The sequence below is a fragment of the Ambystoma mexicanum genome, chromosome 6p (genome assembly GCF_040938575.1).
Source record: "Ambystoma mexicanum isolate Mex_15411 chromosome 6p, UKY_AmexF1_1, whole genome shotgun sequence".
NCBI lineage: Eukaryota > Metazoa > Chordata > Amphibia > Caudata > Ambystomatidae > Ambystoma > Ambystoma mexicanum.
Genome location: NC_090935.1, coordinates 308,998,364 through 309,019,005, shown reverse-complemented (window position 1 = coordinate 309,019,005; position 20,642 = coordinate 308,998,364). Strand labels below are relative to the sequence as shown.

Here is a 20,642-nt window from a genome sequence, read left to right as displayed (position 1 = left end):
GTAAAGACTTGAAAGATTTTTTGGGAATGTTACACATTGACGTGCATGGCCATTTGTATACTACACATTCTGATTCTGTTGAATGGAGAGGTAATTCTAAGTTTTCTGGGGATATTTTTGTAAGCAGTATTTCTTGTTCCATTATGGTATTATTAACTTTTTCATAACCGCATCCACTGCTATGTATGGCAATTGTATTTGTTTGCTTTTGTTTGTATGCTTCTTCATTAAAATATGGTTCTGTGCTTGTAGTGTGACTCCGCTCACCTCCACAGATACTTAAGTTATTTCTGTTGACATTTCGTTTATTGAGAAGTCTTTTTTGTAATTTAGTCATTAGTTTTGTTAGTGGTTTCATTTTGTTTAAGACTAAAATAAATAATTTTCTTTTGAGAAGGATTGCACTGTCTATCAACGCTTCTAAGATTAATTTCCTACGATAGGCTTTAAGGGTTGTGCCTGATTCTCTCCTGTTTCTATAAGATTTTGAAGGACTCTGTGACAGAACATTTTTGCTAAAATACATTTTTTGGTATACTTACTTTGCACTATATCAAGATTTATAGGAGCAGTTTTATCTGTAGTGGTAGCTGAATTTTTGTTAATTGTTTTCTGGTTCGTTTTACATTTTGATAGAGGAGGCAATATTTCTGTACTTGAAGCTTGTTTTGTTTCGCTAAATGACTGTATTAGCTGTTTTGTTTGAACTTTTTTTTACAAATTCTGCTAGAGATGGATGCTTATTTTGGACACTTCTATTTTCATTTGCTCTGCTTCTGCGTTGCTTTCTACGGACTTGATTTTTTGTAGGCATTCTTTAGGGTCTGTTGAAAAAAAGAAGGTATGGGTTGGGGTGTTCTGAAATGTATGTGTGCTGTGTGCATGAGTGTCCGAGTAAGATGATAAAGATGTATGTGATGGTGTGTGATTATGCATTGGGCAACTACAACTCGTTGGGATGTGTATTCTTGAATTTATGTGCTACTAAACTGAGGTTCAGATGACAGTAGAAAGTAAGCTAGTGGTGTGGAGAAGTACAAATAGTAAATCTAATGATATACAATTAAAACAGTTGTTTGTTCTATAATATCAAAATTCTAGGGGCTGAGTTGGGTCATTTGTGTGCCAAAAAAATAGGAATTTGTGCGCCATTCTGCTTGTAAATCTCTGTTTAAGAAATGGGGATTTGAGGACAGAATGGTGAACAATCTCTATTTTTAGGGGCAGAAATAGCATGAATTAACCTTACAGTGTGTTTGAGTAATAGTACAAATATTATGGTGGTATTCAATGAGCAGTTTTCTTCTTAGTTGTTCTTTGTACTTCAAATTCGGCTGCTTCTTTTCAGGAGAATGGTCTTCACTGCAATTGTAAAGGAAACAAATTAGTAATTTTGTTTGTATATAGCACTGTTTTTAATTTAGACATTGATTTTAATTGACATTGACCCTCAGCGCCTTCTGCAAAACCATGAAAACGATCTTATTCACATAAGATGCGTCGCACCAGTTGAATACATATCATATGTTCTTAATGCATAAGCTGTATTGTAATGACTAACTGTACCAACCAAAATATCAGTTCTATGCCTTGTGGAATTCATAATGTACCACTGAATGCCACTATTCCTGTAACTAAGCTCTTGCAAGTAACAGCTCCTCAATGCCCATGGGCTGCTTGCAATCTATATAAATATAAATAAATAAATACATTTTCATGTTTTTGTACAAGTATTGTTGTTTGATATTTGAACATACTTTGTGCATGCAATTTTGTTAGAGTATGTTAACTCTTTATATTGTACTTTAAATATGTTAGTTCAACATGTTTTGCAAATGTGTGTTTAAAAAGAAATTAAATAGCAGATAGGTTTGGAAGTGACAGTTGATTATAGGAGATGGAAAAATGACAGTAAATTAATTTTATAGATTATACAAGCTAAAAGTCAGTTAATCTGTTTATATGAATCAATAAGAATTGTACATGTACTATACAGAAAATATGTATACCTGTAGTTTGTGTTCATGCATATGGATATGAATGCAGCTGCAAGTAGAAATCTTGGAGACTTGTACAGTATTTCTTGTAGAAGGTGCTTTCCAATGATATGACACTTGTACTCAGAGAGATTAACAGTACATTTGAAGTGCTGATCTATGATGATGCAGTTAGATGTAGAGGTCTTGGATGTGATTGGTGGATGGTCGTGTGACTTCTTAGCTATATCCAATGAGGGAATAGCACAGAAAGTGAAATGAAAGGACTGTCCATGTTACGATATGTCCACGGACATGGTGGTAGTCCGCGGACATCGCGTGTTACATCCGGGGATTTTGGGGTGGCGAGGCGTGCAAATGAGAATGAGCAGACCAAGGGATTGGTCAGTAAAGTTTAGTGGGTGTGTTGTGCCAGGAGAGAGTTTCTCAGATACTCTTTTTGCTGAGAGAAGAACAGATAGCTATGGCTGTGTGTTTCAGAAAACAGATTGTTTCGATTTTGGGAGACTAGTTGATACATTGGTTGAAGGTGCATGCAGAAGGTTGTGGAGTAGCTGTAGATCTTGGATTCCCACATGTGGAAGTGCACTGGCATGGAGTACGTGGAATGAAGTGGTTGGACTTGCTACCTCTCTGTGCTACTTTGGAGACAGAGCAACATCCAGACATAATTGTAATTCATTGTAGAGGGAACAGTTTAGGACATGTGTCTGGAATTTCTTTGCAATTTGCAATGAAAGAAGGACTTGGGAAGGTCATGGACATGTTTCCAAATTCTCAAGTAATTTTTTCACGAATTGCGCAGAGACAAATGTGGCTTCCTTCTTCTTCATTTGGTCCACAAATGGAGAAAGCAAGGCACAATGTCAATAAGGCTGTTTGTGCCTTTCTAAGAGATTTTGGCATGTCCTCTTTTCACAATGAAAATATTATGTTTCGTAGAACATACATTTTTCGCAGCGATGGAGTCCATCTTACTTATGCTGGCAATCAGATTTTTCTGAGAAATGTACAAAATGCATTGCGACCTTTTTTGGAATTACAGCATCCATTTTGTAGTAGGTGTTGAGCATTTCACATTTTTCAAACACAAACAAACACCATCAAAAAGCTCTTTTCAGAGCCACCACTTCCTCTGAGACAAAACTGCAATGGTTATGATAGGGCAGCACCCCAAAATTTTAGATGTCCGCGGACTGTCCGCTGACTTGTAAAAAATACACAGGGCCCTGCTTCATTTATTTTCACTTCTATTTTTAAACTGTGAAAGGCGGCTCTGAAAAGAGCCTTTTTTATTTTTGTTGTTTTATATATTTTTTGGTTTTTTATACACGACACACTAGGAGAGGAGGGAAAAGGAGGGTAAGGGGGGGACACCAACCACAGGGATAAGAAAGGGCGGGTGGAGAGAGGAAGATATAGAGTGGGTTTTACTTGGGTAGTGAGCAGATCTTCTCGTGCTCTGGGACCACAGCCTCAAAAGCACTTCGAAGTCTCTCCCCCCTGCAGAGTACTGCGTCGCAGTACATACACAGAACTGTGACCCTCGAAAGGTAAGGGTCATCAGTATTGCGTATGGCCTGTGAGGCAGTTTGAGGAATACGCTGTCCCACAGGAGTGTTCCTTGTGGTGACAGGATCGGAAACGGAGGATGAAGTAGAGGAAGTCAACCTACTACGCTCTTCGCAAGGTACAACCTTGCAAATGGCCCCAGTGTGGAATGACTTTAGGTGTCGCTTCATGGTAGTTGTCCCAAAGCTGTATGAACGAGGCCTCCCGCGACGGAGTACCATTTTGCACTCTTTGCAGGTAACTCGGTTCGCACGCGCCTTAGGAACATTACCATGAATGGTAAATAATCGCCACACCCAAGACTCACGCTGAGTGCTGGTAGTAGTGAGTTCCTCTACCTCATTCTTGTCATCCTCTTCATCCTCCTCTGCATCCTCACTCCTGTTCCCCTCTTCAGGCCCTTGGGTGGTGGTGGAGGGGGTCGGGGTGGTGCTGAGGCAGATGTAGCACCATGTGGCAGTACTGCAGCCATGGATGCCATAAGGTTTCTGATTAAAATCTGGAAAGTTGGCTGGAAAATGCACTGTGTTCTGTAAGATAGCCAGAAACACAATGTGAATGAGCTCTAGGGTGTGGCCTTTAATAGGGATGCTTGTGCGCGGTTCGCAGACATGCGCACTGTCCGCGGACAGATTGAACCCCAAAAAAAGGTTTAAAAAGTCCCAAAAAGTATGTAGAAACTCAGGATTACTATGTGGGACTTGTGCTATGACGAGTTATTATTGAAAAATATTGTGGATTGCTTGAAAAGGTAGTTTTAAATTGTTCAGGGACACGAACAGTGTTTGCAGTCAGAACACACGCTCAGCGTGGGTGCGGTCACATGATAGCTTTGCGAACATGTTCGCGAAGGGAGCGGGTGTCCGCAGGACATCAAATGCACTGAAACTGTTTTGCGCATGCGCGTTGGTGTTCTACGGACACTGTTCGTGTCCTGAAACTAATTAAAAGTGTGTCACAAGTGAAACAAACAATTACGGACAGGTGTTTGTTCATAGAACAGTTTTAACTCGCTTGCGAACAATACGGACAGGCATAGAATCCTCAGGACACCCCATTTTGTTTATTTGCAAACATCCCGGGACACTTGATGTGTTCTGAGAACAGTTTGAACATGCTTATGAACAGCACGAATAGGTCTAGCGTCCTCAGGACACCCCGATTTTGTTTATTTATGAATATTTCAGGATACTGCCTGTGTTCTTAGAACAGTTTCAACTCACCTGCGAAGAATACAGACAGATCTAGCGTCCTCAGGACACCCCCATTTTGTTTATTTCCGAACATTTCTGGTCACAGTGTTTCTTCTTAGGACAGTTTCAGTTTGCCTCTGAACAATACCGACAGGCATAGCGTCCTCAGGACACACCCATTTTGGTTATTTACGAAAATTTCAGGACACCGCTTGTGTTCCTAGAACAGTTTCAACTCGCCTGCGAACAATACGGACAGGTCTAGCGTCCTCAGGACACCCCCATTTTCTTTATTGACGAACATTTCAGGACACCGTGTGTGTTCTTAGGACAGTTTCAGCTGGCCTCCGAACAATACGGACAAGTATACCGTCCTTAGGACACCCCTATTTAGTTTATTTAAGAACATTTCAGGATACTGCCTGTGTTCTTAGAACAGTTTCAACTCGCCTGCGATCAATGCGGACAGGTCTAGCGTCCTCAGGATACCTTCATTTTGTTTATTGGCGAACATTTCAGGACATCGCATGTGGTAGTTTGATTGCAGACATTCCGAACACCAGCTCTGTTCTTAGAACAGTTTCAACTTGCATGCGAACATTACGGACAGATATAGTGTCCTTAGGACACTCCCATTTTCATTTCTTAACGGCCATTCCAGACACCCGCGCTGTCCGCGGACACCTGAACTGCTTTCTAAAAAAAGACAAGAAATGTATTAGGACACAATATAATAATTTTACTTTATTTTATATGGATGTTAAATTTATGACAGAGAAGGTGAGGCGGAAACTGAAACAAAAACAGGAGAATTGGGGGTTTCAATAGGATTTATATGAGTTGAAGAATGGATGGAAGTCTCATCAAAACGTTTTGGTTCATGGAGAGGGTTTGGGGATAATTTACTGGGATATGGTGAGGGGGACAGGTACATGTGGGACAATGGTATGTAGTTGTTTGTTTGAAGTGATCCTCCACAAAGTTTTTTAAATTGTTAAAATTTGCCATGAGTAGGTCCATTTCTTCTTCTATGTGCTGAAGAGTCTTATCCAATACCTATTTTTCTTTAGTATTTTCAATTTTTGTATGGTCTACACAAAAAAAAAAATTAGGTTCACTATCTTCAGACATTTCCTCACGTGGGAAATGCTCCTCTAGCCACTCCAGAGTACTAAACATTTCTGTGAGAAAAAAAACATAATATCACTTTTTTTGTGTCTAATACAGAAAGTTTACAAATATGTGAGTAAAATGCAGTACACTTACTAGCTTCTGGTAAGGTGTGTTCTTACTGGTCTGTAGATCTGCTGTTGCTCTTAGTTGTGGAGTTTTCTGTGAGGTAATCATGTTGGAAGACTATCTTTCTTCTTTTGGTATATTCCATTTTAGAACATATTGTATTTAAATGAATGGTTAATGTGTTATATATATATGGGTTACACTTATATAATGTGTATGTGTGCTGGCTTGTGAATTTGTAGAATTTTCATATGTTATGATATAACAATTAAACATACCCCCCAGACTTTTTGGGTAGTGGTGCTGTTGTCCGCATATGTCCGCTGACATTAGAAGAGTTCGCGGACATCAAATTCAGTAGAGGGGGTTCAGTATGTTCTATGTTACATGTACATAAAGTCAGAGATATTATTGTTAAGTTGCGCTACTAAAAACCTATGAAATTCAGTGAAAAAACGTTGTTAAAGGGACGTTATGGTTAACTTGCGCTACTAAAAACCTATGAAATTCAGTTAAAAAACGTTGTTAAAGCGATGTTGTGGTTCCAAGTAAAACCAAGAAACTCTTGAAATTCGCCAGTTATAGTAAGCTAAGCAACCATAACTCGCGCCACCACCGTGCACTGCTAAGACTAACACCCACGACATCAAAGATGACATCAGAAACCAACGAAAGTGCTCCACAGATGACGCGTTTATATATTCAGCAGTAAGGAAAAACACACTTAACTGGCGGAAGAGCAGGAAAACAAGGAGGAGGAATCAGAGACCGGAGGCGGCTAGAGAGGGAGAGACAGGAAATATAAAGGACTATGAAAATGTCTCTGAAAAAATGTTTTCAAAAGAAAAAAAAGGAGAGAAATTCTTTATTTTCATTTAAAAGTTGAAACTGCTGAAGAGTAGTGATTAAAGAAGTTGAAGCATAATGCTTGCCTCCGGTCTTGGCATAGAATCGCTGCTCAAGCAAAATTTGCATTCTTTAAGAGAAGCTTCTTTTCTGTGGATTGTGTCCATTTTGCTGCACAACAAAAAAGCACGTGGCCTCCACAGAAACCAATAGAACAAAGCTAGCCTCAAATGGAGCACTCCACTGTGTGCGAGTGCACATCATGGCGTTCACTTCTAGTCTCTTAAAAAAGTGAAGCATGCATAATGCACAACCAAGACAGATGGTTTAACATTAACAAAAGTTAAACAGCAACTATAGATGGTCATACAATGGTGGCTAAACAACATCCCATATCTAACCATTGAACAATGTGCAATAGCCAGAAAAAGAGAATCTCTAGAAAGTGGACAGACTATACATAAATAACTCATAAAAGTGCTCTGTCATCAACTAACAAATAAACAAATATGATATAAAAAAATGTTATTAAGCATATTTTTAGTTTACAATTTAAACTTTTTTAAATATTATCAGAAAAGGAATATAGGATACTGAGTACACCACCATACAGTAAGTAGAGTACAATAATGCTCCAGTAAAAATGAAGCCACATAATAAGATACCAGAAAACAGAACCTTTAAAAGTGGGTGCCAACTACTGAATCCATGGGTCCATCAGTCTACATCAGTGGTCTGCAACCTGTGGCTCTCCAGATGTTTTGGGCCACAACTCCCAAGATAACTCACCCTTGACAATGCTGAAAATATCTGATGGGTGGTGTAGTCCAACACATCTAGAGAGCCAAAGGTTGCAGACCTCTGGATATAATCTCACACTTTTAGTAGGAAATAATTGGTTGCCTGGTAAGATCAGCCTTTCAAATACAAAACACATACAAATACATAAACATCATTAATTACATCTACAATTTTCATATACACATTAATTTAAATAAACATAATAATTGCATGAGGTGCAAAGCATACTTATTTCAAGATGAGGTTTGCTTCAGATGTTATCTTCATAAAGTGCCAAACACATAATGATTAAAACATGTTTATTTCAGGTGCCAAGCAAACGTTTATCAGGTTTATTATTCCAATTACTGCTTGGATCCAACATTGACCTTTGACAAGATGGTGCCTAGATATTGTATTACTGCGATCCTAGTTGCCAGTTTTCTACTAGTGAAGATCCTAAACCATATTTCGTCTTCAGTCATGGGAGTGTACAGACATAACAATTTGCTGAAATAGATTTTTCTCGTCAATATTAGAGCTGGGCAGATGACTACCAGATGTTGTAGTGTTTCTTGACAGTTTGTGTCAAGACAAAAACGACAATGGTTTGATTCTTTTGAAAGGGAACCCCTTCTTACCAATATTTCTGCTGTCAGTAGAAGAATGAGTCTAAATCGCAAGTACCGTTGTTTAATGTAGGGTGATTGAAACTTTATCAAATTATCCGACATTACCCAGAGTTTTTCTGGCCCAAACAGTTGTTCATTGAAGTCTTTGTAAGTACAACATTTGGCTCTATTACAAATCCAATCATATTAGTATAATTTCAATTTTGCTTGATCTGGATTTGTTAACAGAATTTCTATGGATATGCACGTATCGGATAGCGCATCCAGTACATAGCTTCTCCATTTATGTGGGAAGATGTGCGCTGAATTGACAAGATAGTACGCAACTGCGCTTAAGATGTTATTGTTCGCAAGGCCCAATAGGCACTTTCGAAATAGACTACACATTTTCCATGAAAGCTGTGCAGATAGTGAAACTAAGCCCAATTCAAATCAAATTATAGGGAGTGGGGTGCATTTTGGTAACTTTAGCACAGATTTCCAGAACCGGGCTTCACACAGGTCCCAGATGTTAAGCTTCATTGGAAGTTTGGTTTCGGCTCCATACAATGTAATGGGTCCCACTTTAGCTTGATAAAACATCATTATATGTTTGTACAAAAATGTACGTATTTGAACACCAGAATATTCGCCTGTGATTTCAGAGTTTGCAATTTAAGATTCAATGTTGTAATATAAGCAGTTTCAGACAAGGTGTTATACATTGTTAAACCTAGATACTTATACTATTAAGACATTCAATAGTGCCACATTTTGTAAATGCCACCTATGTTTCTTTTGAAAAGTATTTCTGTTTTTACGACAGATAACAATCTGTGTCTTTTCTAAGTTGATAATGAGATTATTTTCTAGTGAATATTTAGATAATGTGTTCAATAGATTTTGAAGCCCACTAGGGTTCTGAGATAACAAGATAAGATCATCCGCATATAACATACAGGCTATGCGTTTGATGCCCAGTTTCGGCGCATCACTTATGATGTTTGAAACGATTCACCTAGGTCGAGGATGAAGAGATTAAATAGAAAAGATGTCAAAATACAGCCCTGTTTGAGGCCTCGCCCTGTAGAAATCAGTTCAGAAAGTAAATCTTCCATTGTAAATCAGACTTGCAAAGATGTATTGGTGTGTAATTGTTTTATTATAGTAATTAGGGAAGATGGACAATCATAATGAACCATTTTTTTGTAAAGTAATTCACGGTCAACAGAGTCAAAGGCCACCCGGAAATCAACAAATGCAAGATACAATGGCTGATTCTGGGTGGCAAATTGGGATCTTAACATGTTCAGGGTGATGATATTTGGGGAAGTTCCCAAACCAGACACAAAGCCAGCTTGAAATGGATCTCTTTTCCTTAGGGCGGTTGCCCAATTGTTCAAATCCCTGAGAACAATATGATTAAAGATTTTCCCCGGGGCATCCAAGAGGGCAATAGGCCTGTAACTTGCCGGATTAGATCTATTACCCATTTTATAAACCGGCAAGATGATGGAATGTTTCCATGACTGGGGTAATGTTTGTGTCCGAATAATGTTAGAAACATGTTGTATAATATTTCAGACAATAGTTTATCAAAGCATATGATGTACTGCCAACTTGAAGTTTTATCATTTGCAGAAATGGATTAGAAGATGTCCAATTCTCTGTTCTAAATGACGGATTTTGTCTAACGGCTAATAATAGCCCAGAAGTTGGTCTGCCATGTTTAGACTTTTGAGCCGGATTTAAGTATACATCATATTTATCCCAAGTTGGAACTGTGGTGAGCCATGTCTCTTGGAACATTGCTATATCAACATTCTCTATATTTGGGTTTCGATGGTTTATAAGATGATGGAACCCTCTTGTATTCCAACTAATAAGAGAGATTATAGTTCGCCTTCTGGACTGGCCTAGTTAATGCATGTTATGAGTAGAATGACAGTTGCATGATTTTTTAGTAGGTTCTCTCAAACTTAGACCACCATTATTTGTAATGTTCCTCTCTTGGTTGGGCACAAATGACAAAAGATTTGGCAAAAGAATTGTTGAAGGGACTTTAGATATTGAGATATTCACATCTATTATGAATCCCATTTCATACAGCTGATTTTTAGCCAGCCATATTGTGTTGAGAACTACTCTGGAGTATATCCAATGTCTAACCGAAGAGAGTATTTGTACATCTTCAAATTCAACCAATTGAATGTCAACTGAGTTAATGTCCTCTAGCTCTGGAATTTCCGAAAAGATTGTAAGAATGGATTTACGGTACAGATCATACTGAACACCAGGTGATGGATGGCATTATAAGACTAGTGAGTGTAGGGACGGCCGTTTTACATTCACTGTAGTAGACTTTTTGATTGCGGTACATCTAGTTTGATATTACTAGTAGAAGAAGTTGCCAGAGCTTTGAAGTCGGTAGATTTTGCAATAGCAGTTTCTATTAAACAATAGATTTCTGGGGCTAATACCAAAATGATGTTTGAGCCCCGAGATTCAGAGATTGAGTTTGTTGCTTCTTCTCTGGGTGGCAGCGGATTTTGCACTACATCGGTCTGGAGATTCAGTTGAGCAGAAGTATGTGTGGATGACGTTTGGGTTAAAGAATATCCTGAGGTATCATCTGATTCCTTAGAGGCCACATGTGAAGAATTTAAAGCTCTTTCCATTTGTTGTACTTGATGGTCTTGTGTGTAAAGTCTGTGCCCAGTCTCACAATGAGTGAGATATTTTTGCATTGGTTGGGCGGTCATGTAGGCATCAACAGCATGCATGATCTCTTTTCTATGCATTTCTAGAGTTTGCTATGATGTTCAAAATGGAGTGGTAAGATGTTCATTTTGATCTTTATTTTCTTGTGCGGATAGGACCTTGATAGGTTCAGTTCTATTAACAATCGACCCAGTTGCAACTTCAACTTGTTCGTCAAGGGAGCCCTGGGATGAAGAATTTAAGACAATGTTATTTTTAGCATTATTTTTACCGTACTGCGCCTAAAGCTGGTATTTCTTAGAAATCGCATTCGTAACCAGTGCTGCGGTTTTCTGAGGGGGCATTGTTCTCTTGATGACTCGTTCAGAGCTTGATGAGGAGTCATTTTTAGTGGTGGTCATATTCCTCATTTCCTTTGTTTGCACTGCTGTCTTTTTTTGATTTCTTTTGGATTTGTACTCTTGTGCAGTGAATTTGCTCTCATTGATATAAAGCCGGAGGTTTGGGCTATTTTTTTTTGTTGCCTTTTTGAATAATATCACTTCTGTTCCATTTTCTCCAGGTCTTCTGTATTTACCTTCACCCAATTTTATTTCTATCGCCTGATGTAAGTTATTTTCCTGTGGTGAGGTTTGTGACTTCTTTAGAAACGTAGGGGCAATTTTTAGGTCTGTTTGTATTGCTCCAATCTTATTATCCTTGGCTGGATGTGAGGTTACGCTAATTTTCTGCCTTGCCTTAAGAAAGATTGGGGCTATTTTAGGGCCATCCTTCAGAGTTACTGTTGCTTTGGCCATAACTTGCTTATTCGTTTTGTGACAGCCTCGACATCTTTCTCTCTGGTACCACTTGCCCTCCCCATCTGCAACTTTCTTGATGGCGTTTCCTTGTTCTTCTTTGTTTTTATTAGATTTTATATTTCCATGCGGTTTGTCCATAATGTCTGGTTCAACAATCATCTGGTCCTCTTCCACTGAAAGCGTTTGTATATTGACAATTTTCTTTAAAAAGGAATGAGCGACCGAGTTCTTATTTTTAACTTTCATTTGGTTCTTCAATTTTTTTTCCTGTTTTTTCTGGGTGACTTTTTCTTTTAATCCTCTTTGCCTCCTCGCTGCCCTCTTTCTTTCTTTTTTTCCAGCTGGAGGGACATTTTACGGACAGGTGTCTTTTTCCTCTTCCTCTTGACTTTTCTCAAGTCCTGAGGAGCTGGTTGATAGATGTTTGTCTCCTAATTCTCTGTCTTGAAAATCTTCCCCCATATTGTCCAGTCTCCAAAACTCTTCTAGCACTGACTCAGAGAGTGGGGTGTCGTCCATCTGTGAGGTTTCTTCCTCCTCACATTGCTTTTGATGTGGTTCGTTTTCTTTTTATTTAAAAGTTGTAATTGTGCCAATAACTCCTACTGCATTTGTCTGTCTGCTTCCTCAAATTTGTCTTTGGCTGACAATGATTTTGAATGGTTGAAAGATCCAGACCTTGCTTCACGGTTTCAAGCTTCAGCTCCTGCAGTTTCTGCATAAGATCCGTATTGACGACATGACAACTAACCACCACCCCATCTAATGAGGTTACTTCCCTTATCAATTCCAGCAGGGAGCCAGTTTGAGACTGAACTTCACCCTTTAACAATTCAAAGACAGAAACTAGGGAATTTAGCACGTAGTTGAGTGCACTCAAGGTATTTTCATTAGAGTGAGCTCCAACTTGAGTCGATTCTACTTGCTGATCCCTTATGTCCAAAGATGTTTGTACTTCTGCCAAGTTTTCTTCATCGCTGGCTTTTGATAACTCTTGAATTTTCCCAGGACCAGAAAGATCCAGTTTTTCCAACAGTTGATCACTTATGTCCAGGTCTAGCTGTATCCTTGCCAAACCGCTGTTTCTTCTGGGTCTTTTGTTAGGACTTGGCATATGTTCATAGATGCCAGTTGAATCAACTACACTCGGTGGTCTTTTTTCGCCAAAGTGCTCCTCAATTTTTTTTGTATTTTTGTTGTTGTAATGGTAAATTCTAGCCCTCTTTTCCAGTTTTCTGCTATGGTTGGCTCATCTTGTAGTGCTCCAAAGATTCTTGCAGGCGTTGAGTGGGTGGAATCTGCATGAACTTGAGCTGCTACCTGCTGTTCTCCGACACCTGGTGGCAGATCATTCCTGATGGTTGCATGAGATTCTTCTGAGCCACCAGCAAGGGAGCTGTTAATCATTTTGGGCTCTTCCCATTCCGGGGCTTTGTGATCATCTTGTTTTGGGTTACTCTGCTGCTTCATTGTGGCTGCTAACCTCTGATGTTAATGCCGTTGGTTAATGGATGGATCTCTTTTCTTTAGTTTGGCTTTAAGCGTCAAACACACTTAACAGCCCCCCAAATGCTTGTCAAATGCTTGACTGGATGATTAGATGGAAATTAGAGACTTGACTTTCAATGCACCAAATTTATCATGTGCGTTAAATTATCAATCACGCGGTGGAATCAAAGGAACCTAGTTCCAACAGTCTTTTGCCGCATGTGCAGGAATGATAAACACCATGCAAGGCACGTAGCACGAAGGCTTATGACACTTAGTTCACAAAGCAAACTGTTGTCAACTCATGCGGCTCCAAGGCCAAAAGCCTGCAGTTGCTGCACAAGTTTCCAATGAACCTCCAAGCTCACAAGACAGTTTTTGAAACGAGTAGGCACGGTTTGCTGTGAACCGAAGGGATTATTTCCTATGCCAGAGGAATCACAGCATACGTGCACAAGAATCCTATACGGATGAATGTCTTGCTTGTTACAGTCAGATTATTAGATGTAAATAGCAGTTGTGGAGGTTTTACAGGTTTTTACCTGGAGGTTGAAGAAAGCAGGAGTGAAGAGAGGCCAAAGAGGGACTCCCGCCCGGCCCCCGCCTCACGGACTGCACAGACTGCGTCCACTCTGTCACCACTCCGCTGCGCGGACTTCCTCAGTTCTTATACGCTCCTCCTCCAAAGTAATGGGTAGTGCAGAAAGACTACCGGCAGCAGCTCCAACACAAAAAGAACATGGACGGCACAGACTGCGTCCACTCTGTCACCATTCCGAAAGAATTTAGACCTGATCAGTACATGGCCCACAGACAAATACTCCACATTTACAATAGTAGGACTGATCAAGACCCATTCAACCTGGCATATCAAATCCATACCTCACGAGTATAAAGATCAAAAGAAACTACCCATTTATAAAAGAAATAGTCTGATGTACTGACACTTTTCCCTATTCAATCTCCCCATACAAACACAACCTACATGAACTAAACAACTAATGAACAAAAATAAATGCCATAGCAATGACATGCACACATGAAGACTGGGAATTTAAGTAGCAGTTACATACTGGATGAGATGGTCTAGCAGGAGTGCAATATAATTTTTAAAAAACAGAAAGGAGATGAGGATGAACATTAGCTGTAGTATAAACCTACTGCTGACCTGTGCAGCAATATTAAACTACGTTATGGTATAGTCATTATTCCTAGTACTACTAGAATGAGGGTGACCTCTACCCAGGACAGGTACCCAAATGACTAAGAAGCACAGAGAATACTTAATATTGTACTCATCTCCTTGTGGGAGGGTATGAAAGAGGTTACCCTCCTTTGATCCTTCTAATAATACCACATGGTAACACAATGTTCCTAAATATTTTCCCATAATAGAGGGTTGGGCAGCTGAACTGCAATGAGAACGGGTAGAACTAGAGGTACTGACTATTACCAGTAAGTAATTCATATTTACCCCATTTTCCTCTTTCCAGTCCACAGACTAAGATATACCAAGTAGTGAAAGACATATTGGTCACCCAAAAAGAAAACCCCATAAGGCAATGATGCTGCATATTTGTATATTGTATATCTTTAATCAAACATGTATTCAATATAGTACATCAACCCCAAAAACAGGGGAAGTTCCAATCAAAGCTATCTTGGCAGATGCATGTCTCTGTCATTAGGAGACAGGAAAAAACAGAATCAGAGGAGGGTGGTACTCAATACCCTCTTACAAGGGAATTGAGCTAGGTATAAAACGTCTTAGTTATTTAGATATCAGGGTGCCAGCACCCTTTTTCCATGTGGTTATTCTCTCCTTCAGATCTCTCCTGTAGACATTGATGGCTTTCTCCCAGCAGTTGGTGGTATAAGCCAATCTTCTAAGCAATCCTCAGAGACAACCAAGTGGGGGAGGGGGCCAGTTATTCTCGCACCACCAGGTTTGCTTTAGTAGACCCTCATTACTTAAGTCTTTCAGTTTCATGACCTTTACCCAACTCAGCCCCTCTCTGTTCTGTCCATATCTTGCCTAAACATTCCACCATGTCCTCATTACCACTATGGATCCAACCATTTCAGATTGAGGTATTTTCCTTAGCCACTGCCTTGGGCACAGCTGGCATCCTTGAACCATTTTATGCTTATTGGTTCTACCCTTCCCTAACATGCTTGTCCTCCCTCTACCTCTTCCTCCAGACATTCACTACTCTTCTCCTCAATTTCTTCTGCCACCTCTCCTAATGTTTGGCAACCTCCACCTGATAGTCACCCACCTCTGCCTGATCTCCTCCTGTCACCTCCTTCTCACACACTAGTCTCCAACCTCCTCTCCACATTGCAGCAACCATCGCCTTCCAAGGTTGCCAAATCGCACCAACCACCTGCTACAACTGTCTCCAGACATCCAGGCTGTCAGAAAGAGTGCCCTGACTTATATAGCCCTCTATCTTTTCCTCCTGGGCCAGACTCTGTGTGGATCTGAACCTGTGATGGAAGGATGGTGGGGAACTGGAATTGGCTATGGTTAATGAGTTCAGGTGGGCTCACTAATTGACTAAGGAGGCAGTCCACATCTAGGATTTTATACAGGCCATTATCATGGTCTGCAGTGAGTCACAGAATGTGGATTGTGCTCCTTCAGGAAGTCTGGTATTTGAAAGGTTATTAAGCATGGGGTATATGTACCGGATTCCTGGAATGAGCTTAGCGTGGATGACCAAGAGGCCCTCCCCATACCACTTCAGGGCCCATCATTCGCTAGCTTGGGAAGATACCTAGCCCCCGTGGTCAGCCCACTAGAAGTCCTCATATTCCTGCATGGGACATACTTGGCACAGTCGCTTACATTCTGCATATGGACTGAGCTGTGTGAATCTAATGTGAATCACCCCTCTGCCCACCACAATAGGAGCCTCATCTTGACCCTAACCAGTTTAAACAGACTACAAATGTAGGCAAGGTTATATTTGAAAAACCCAAACGGTCAACGGGAGGAAGGGCCCAAGGCACATCAAATATTGAAGCTTTACTGAAAACTTGGCACCTCAATGTAACCAATAGCCTCAAAATGTGGAAAGATAACTTAGGCTATCAAAAGAGATACCACCTTGAGTTCACTAACTGGAAATGGACAGGGTGGAATCTGGAGCTTAAATGGCACTGAACCACCAATGATGAAGATAGGATGAGGTGCACATAAACATTATGGGGTACCCTGACGCAGTAACGACAGAACAAAGTTGATCCCATTCATTAACCACACCAGAAAAACAACCAGGCAGTTCAAGGAAGAAGACTAGGCTGGCTAGCTAGAGACACAAACAACTCACTCTGTGTCAAACAGCAACACTGTGGCGCGCTATTGTCATTTGTTGGCAGTTATGCAGACTAGTGTTAATGAGCAAGGCCACAGCAGATGACCAAGAAGTCTTTCTATGTCGAGCATATCCCCAAAGTAGATTGCTGTACACTCAGCAAACGAGTTATGCTCCCAGCCTGCTGGCAAGTATGTCCCCTTCATTCAGGAAATTGTTCATAAACGCTTTGAACTTGCTTTAAACATGCGAAATACCTTTTTCTGCACATGTCTAGCAGAAATACATTGAGCCCAGTTTCTTTCTCCTGCATCAGTTTGAGGATGCTTTGCACGCAGAGGCAATTTGCAGATCTGTATGGATTTGGGGCATCAACAGGTACCATAAAACTATTGCCATAGTTTTCATAGCCATGCCCAGCATAGTACAAAAGGCCTGTAATGACAAAGATTAAGAAAAAGCCAACATTAATAGATATGCCACAAGTTGGGTCCTGAATTCTTTAAGCAGCGTTGAAGAGGAAGTCATGGGAAAATTACCATGTTAATTGAGGCAGAAAATATTTGATACCTGTTGAACAGCACATGAAAGGTAGAATGATAATAATATCAAGTGGCAACAATCCAGTCAATAGAGAAACAGAATGTAGGATAAATTAAGCAATATGGCAATAAACCCCATCCAGGATCTGGGGTCATTATCAACTGTTCCAGCCTGCAGACACAAGCCTGCATACGATGCTTCTAGAGTGCTGTGTGCCCCTTGTCTGAGCACCCACACACCTTTACCACCTGCGACCCAGCAGCAGACTCTCACCCTTTTTTTGATTGATGGAAAAACTAATTTACCTTGGATCTTGCAATATGTGCTTAGGTCAAAGGGTTTCCGTTTTCATTGTTGATTATGGCACTATAATCTACACTGAATACTGACTTCCTTTCACCAAAGCAACATCATAAGATCCAAGGTAAGTTACCTTTTCCATTTTTTATGGGCAAGTCTTTTGCATCCACGCTGCAAGTTTACAGATGCTAAAGTCGCTGTTCCCCAGTTGGCAGGCCACTCTGCCAGTAACCACGCTGCAACCCTCGTTAACTGACCAGCCCTTTTCTTGGGTTGCAGGCCATTACTGGCATGTTCGACCTATCGCCTCAGGCAATATCACCTCATTATAAACAAAAATATTATTAAATATGGTTTCCAATTGTTTACAACCTAGACTTAATACATTCCAAATGTATCACACAAGTTCTTCTCCATGATATGTCCCCATTGGCTAAACTGCGTCCTTCCTTTTCACTGCTTTAAGTGGAAATTGAGAGAAATAAACGTGAATGCCCATGCAAATTGTTCTGCATGCTACGTGACAAGGGGAAGTATATTATGACATCTATTACACCGATTTTACAGAACACATCTGGGCGTCAGAGCTCGTTTTGCCCGTGTGCAATCTCCATCTGCTAATGGCTAATGGCTAATGGCAATCCATTCAGAAGAAGACCGGCAGTAATTTGATGTTAAATTGTCAACTCATGTGGGATAAATTATTCATGACACCCAGAGAATGAGAGTAAGGACTGCTGGGGGGAGCAGCGGAACAGTCACTGCCCCCCTGAAGAGGAGACCCCACATCCAGGTGACGCAGCCATTGGGGATGGTCCATAGCCCACAGCATTCTAGCGCTATGAGGTCCTATCTAGATCTTTGGAGTTTCGCAGCGGGTAGTGCAGATCTTGTGCCGGGCAGCGCAGATCATAGGCAGCTCCTGCTGAGAGCTCACCATCACACCCTGAACGTTCCTTCCTCAATGGGGTCACCATCCCTCATCATATGTATACAGTGAGGTGTATAATCCCACAGTGAAGTACCTGTGGAATTTATGTACTTGGTTGGCACAATAAAGCCATAATCCCCAACCCACGGCTCTGCGTAATTCATTGTGGGCCACGACGAGGATTCGGAAAGCATACCACCACAACAATGATGGAAGGTGCCACACCACCACTGGCGTTCCTACAGTACCCAGGTAGACCAACCATACCATGGCCTTATTGGGAACCGCTGTTTGAGACATACATGGAGGCAGTGGGAGGAGCAGGCTACGCCGCGACAAGGAAAAGAGCCATACTAATAAACACACTGGGGGTAGAAGGCCAAAGAATTTTGGGTGATTGAAGATACAGGTGGTGGAAACAGATGAAGACGATGCGTACAAAGAAGCTGTGAGGAGGATAATAAAGAGTTTTTCATCCAAGGAAAACACTGTACTACAGCAGAAAGCAGGAACCAGTGGACGACTATGTCATCAAGTTGAGGGAAATGGCAGCGCTGCGTGCGTTCGGAGAGGCGTCGGAAGACAGGATATGTGACATGCTGATCGTGCACACTAACAGTTGAAAAATACTAGACACGTTAATTCTAGAAAAGAAGCTGCAGCTGGATAAAGCTATCCAAATGGCTAGGGCAGTAGAAGAAACCATGTGCAGGCGCAAGGAGCCAGAAGTGCAAGCCGTACAGTTCAGGGGGAGGTGAGACAAGTGGCAGCACAATTCCAAAGAAAAAGAGTAGAAAGACGCAAACCACTCAAGTGTCACAGATGCTCCAGCACCACTCACCCGGCGAATAGTAGAGAATGTCCATCAAGGAACAAGGAGTGTTCAGAGTGAGGAGGTTCGGACATATTGACATAGCTTGCATGTGGAGAGGAAATAAAGTGTTGGCTTCAGTGCAGAGTGACGAAGTCAGGAACAAGGTGTTGTCAGAAGAAGAGGGGTGCCCTAACATCATCATGGTTAACAGTGTCACAGCTCAAAGTGAAATGCTGCACTGTGTCATCAAGATCGACGGGAATGAAACACGAGTATTGGCGGACTCCGGCTCAGACCTCACCATTTTACCCCTTGACATGTGTAAAGACATTGTCAGAAAGAACCGGGTGGAAGTCTGCACGATGAAACACAAGCCCAAAGTTTTCGGAGCTGCCATTGTGAATCTGTTGGGCCACATTCTGGACACAGTCGAATTCAAAGGAAGAGTAACGAAGACCAACGTCTACTTCTTGGAAAAGGGCCCAGCTCTGCTAGGCTGGGAAGACAAAGCCAAATTACAGATCAGAATGGATCCTAGAGTAGAGGGACAAGTGGTATCTGTCACAAGAAGAGGAGTGTCGGTGTCAAGAGAAGAATTTCCAGACTTATTCTCTGACAAACCAGAGAAAATGAAGAACTATGTACACAAAATTAAGCTCAAGCAAGGAGCAGTCCCGGTGAAACACAAAGTGAGACCTGTATATTATTGCTTCGCCTAGAACAACTACCTACCCTAAGTAATACGGGGAGAAAAGACAGGATGGCCGTCGAGGAACGTATTTGCCGACTATGTAAAGTACAAGAGCAGTTGGAGATGGCAAAGCATTTGTTGACTGAATGTTTGGAGATGGCTGGTACATTTTTTCCCCTCCTTGGTAGCTATGTGCAGGAAACAACACATATTGGGGAAGCCCTGTTTTGGCACCATTGCCTCAACTCTAATAGCTTACGTCCGTTGATAGCTCTATATACTATTTGGTTGTGAATTGAAATAAGATTGGTAAAACTCTTTAGAGGAATAGGTTTTATGAAGGTAATTCTTATATAGAAGGTATGAAATGTATATATATCTGTGAAAAATATGAATTATTTGTTTTAAAATAGTATTTTGTATTGCAAATTATGTGTATTTAAAATTGTATTTGAATTATGTTTGTATTTTTATATGTTATTTGATGTTAAATCTGTGTAAAGTTTATAATTTAAACTATAGCACAATAAATATTAAATTAAAAGTGCGACCTGTGCCGGCGATTCCAAGGGGTGCGTTGCAAGTGCAACTGGAAAAAATGCTAAATGATGGGACGATGGAAGCTATTGAGTAATCCGAATGGCTGAGCACAGTAGTTCTAATAATAAAACAACTCTCGGATGATCTACGAATATGCTTTGACTTGCTCAGCTTGAAACTCGAAGTAGTGGCAGACAGCTACCCACTACCCAGAATAACTGAGCTGATCCTATTAATCAAAGTCACCCAAGTATTC

The 20,642-nt window shown here is 40.7% G+C and overlaps 1 protein-coding gene across 4 annotated transcripts in view; it reads right to left on the bottom strand.

The window, feature by feature from the left end:
- The window catches only part of MALT1 (MALT1 paracaspase), a 1,429,839-nt gene that overhangs the window by 459,452 nt on the left and 949,745 nt on the right, over positions 1–20,642 (bottom strand). For all 4 annotated transcript variants that reach the window (XM_069627057.1, XM_069627059.1, XM_069627058.1 and 1 more), the window contains one exon: positions 16,825–17,002. In XM_069627057.1, the coding sequence (XP_069483158.1) occupies positions 16,825–17,002 (178 nt within the window). The remainder of the gene's footprint in view (positions 1–16,824; positions 17,003–20,642) is intronic.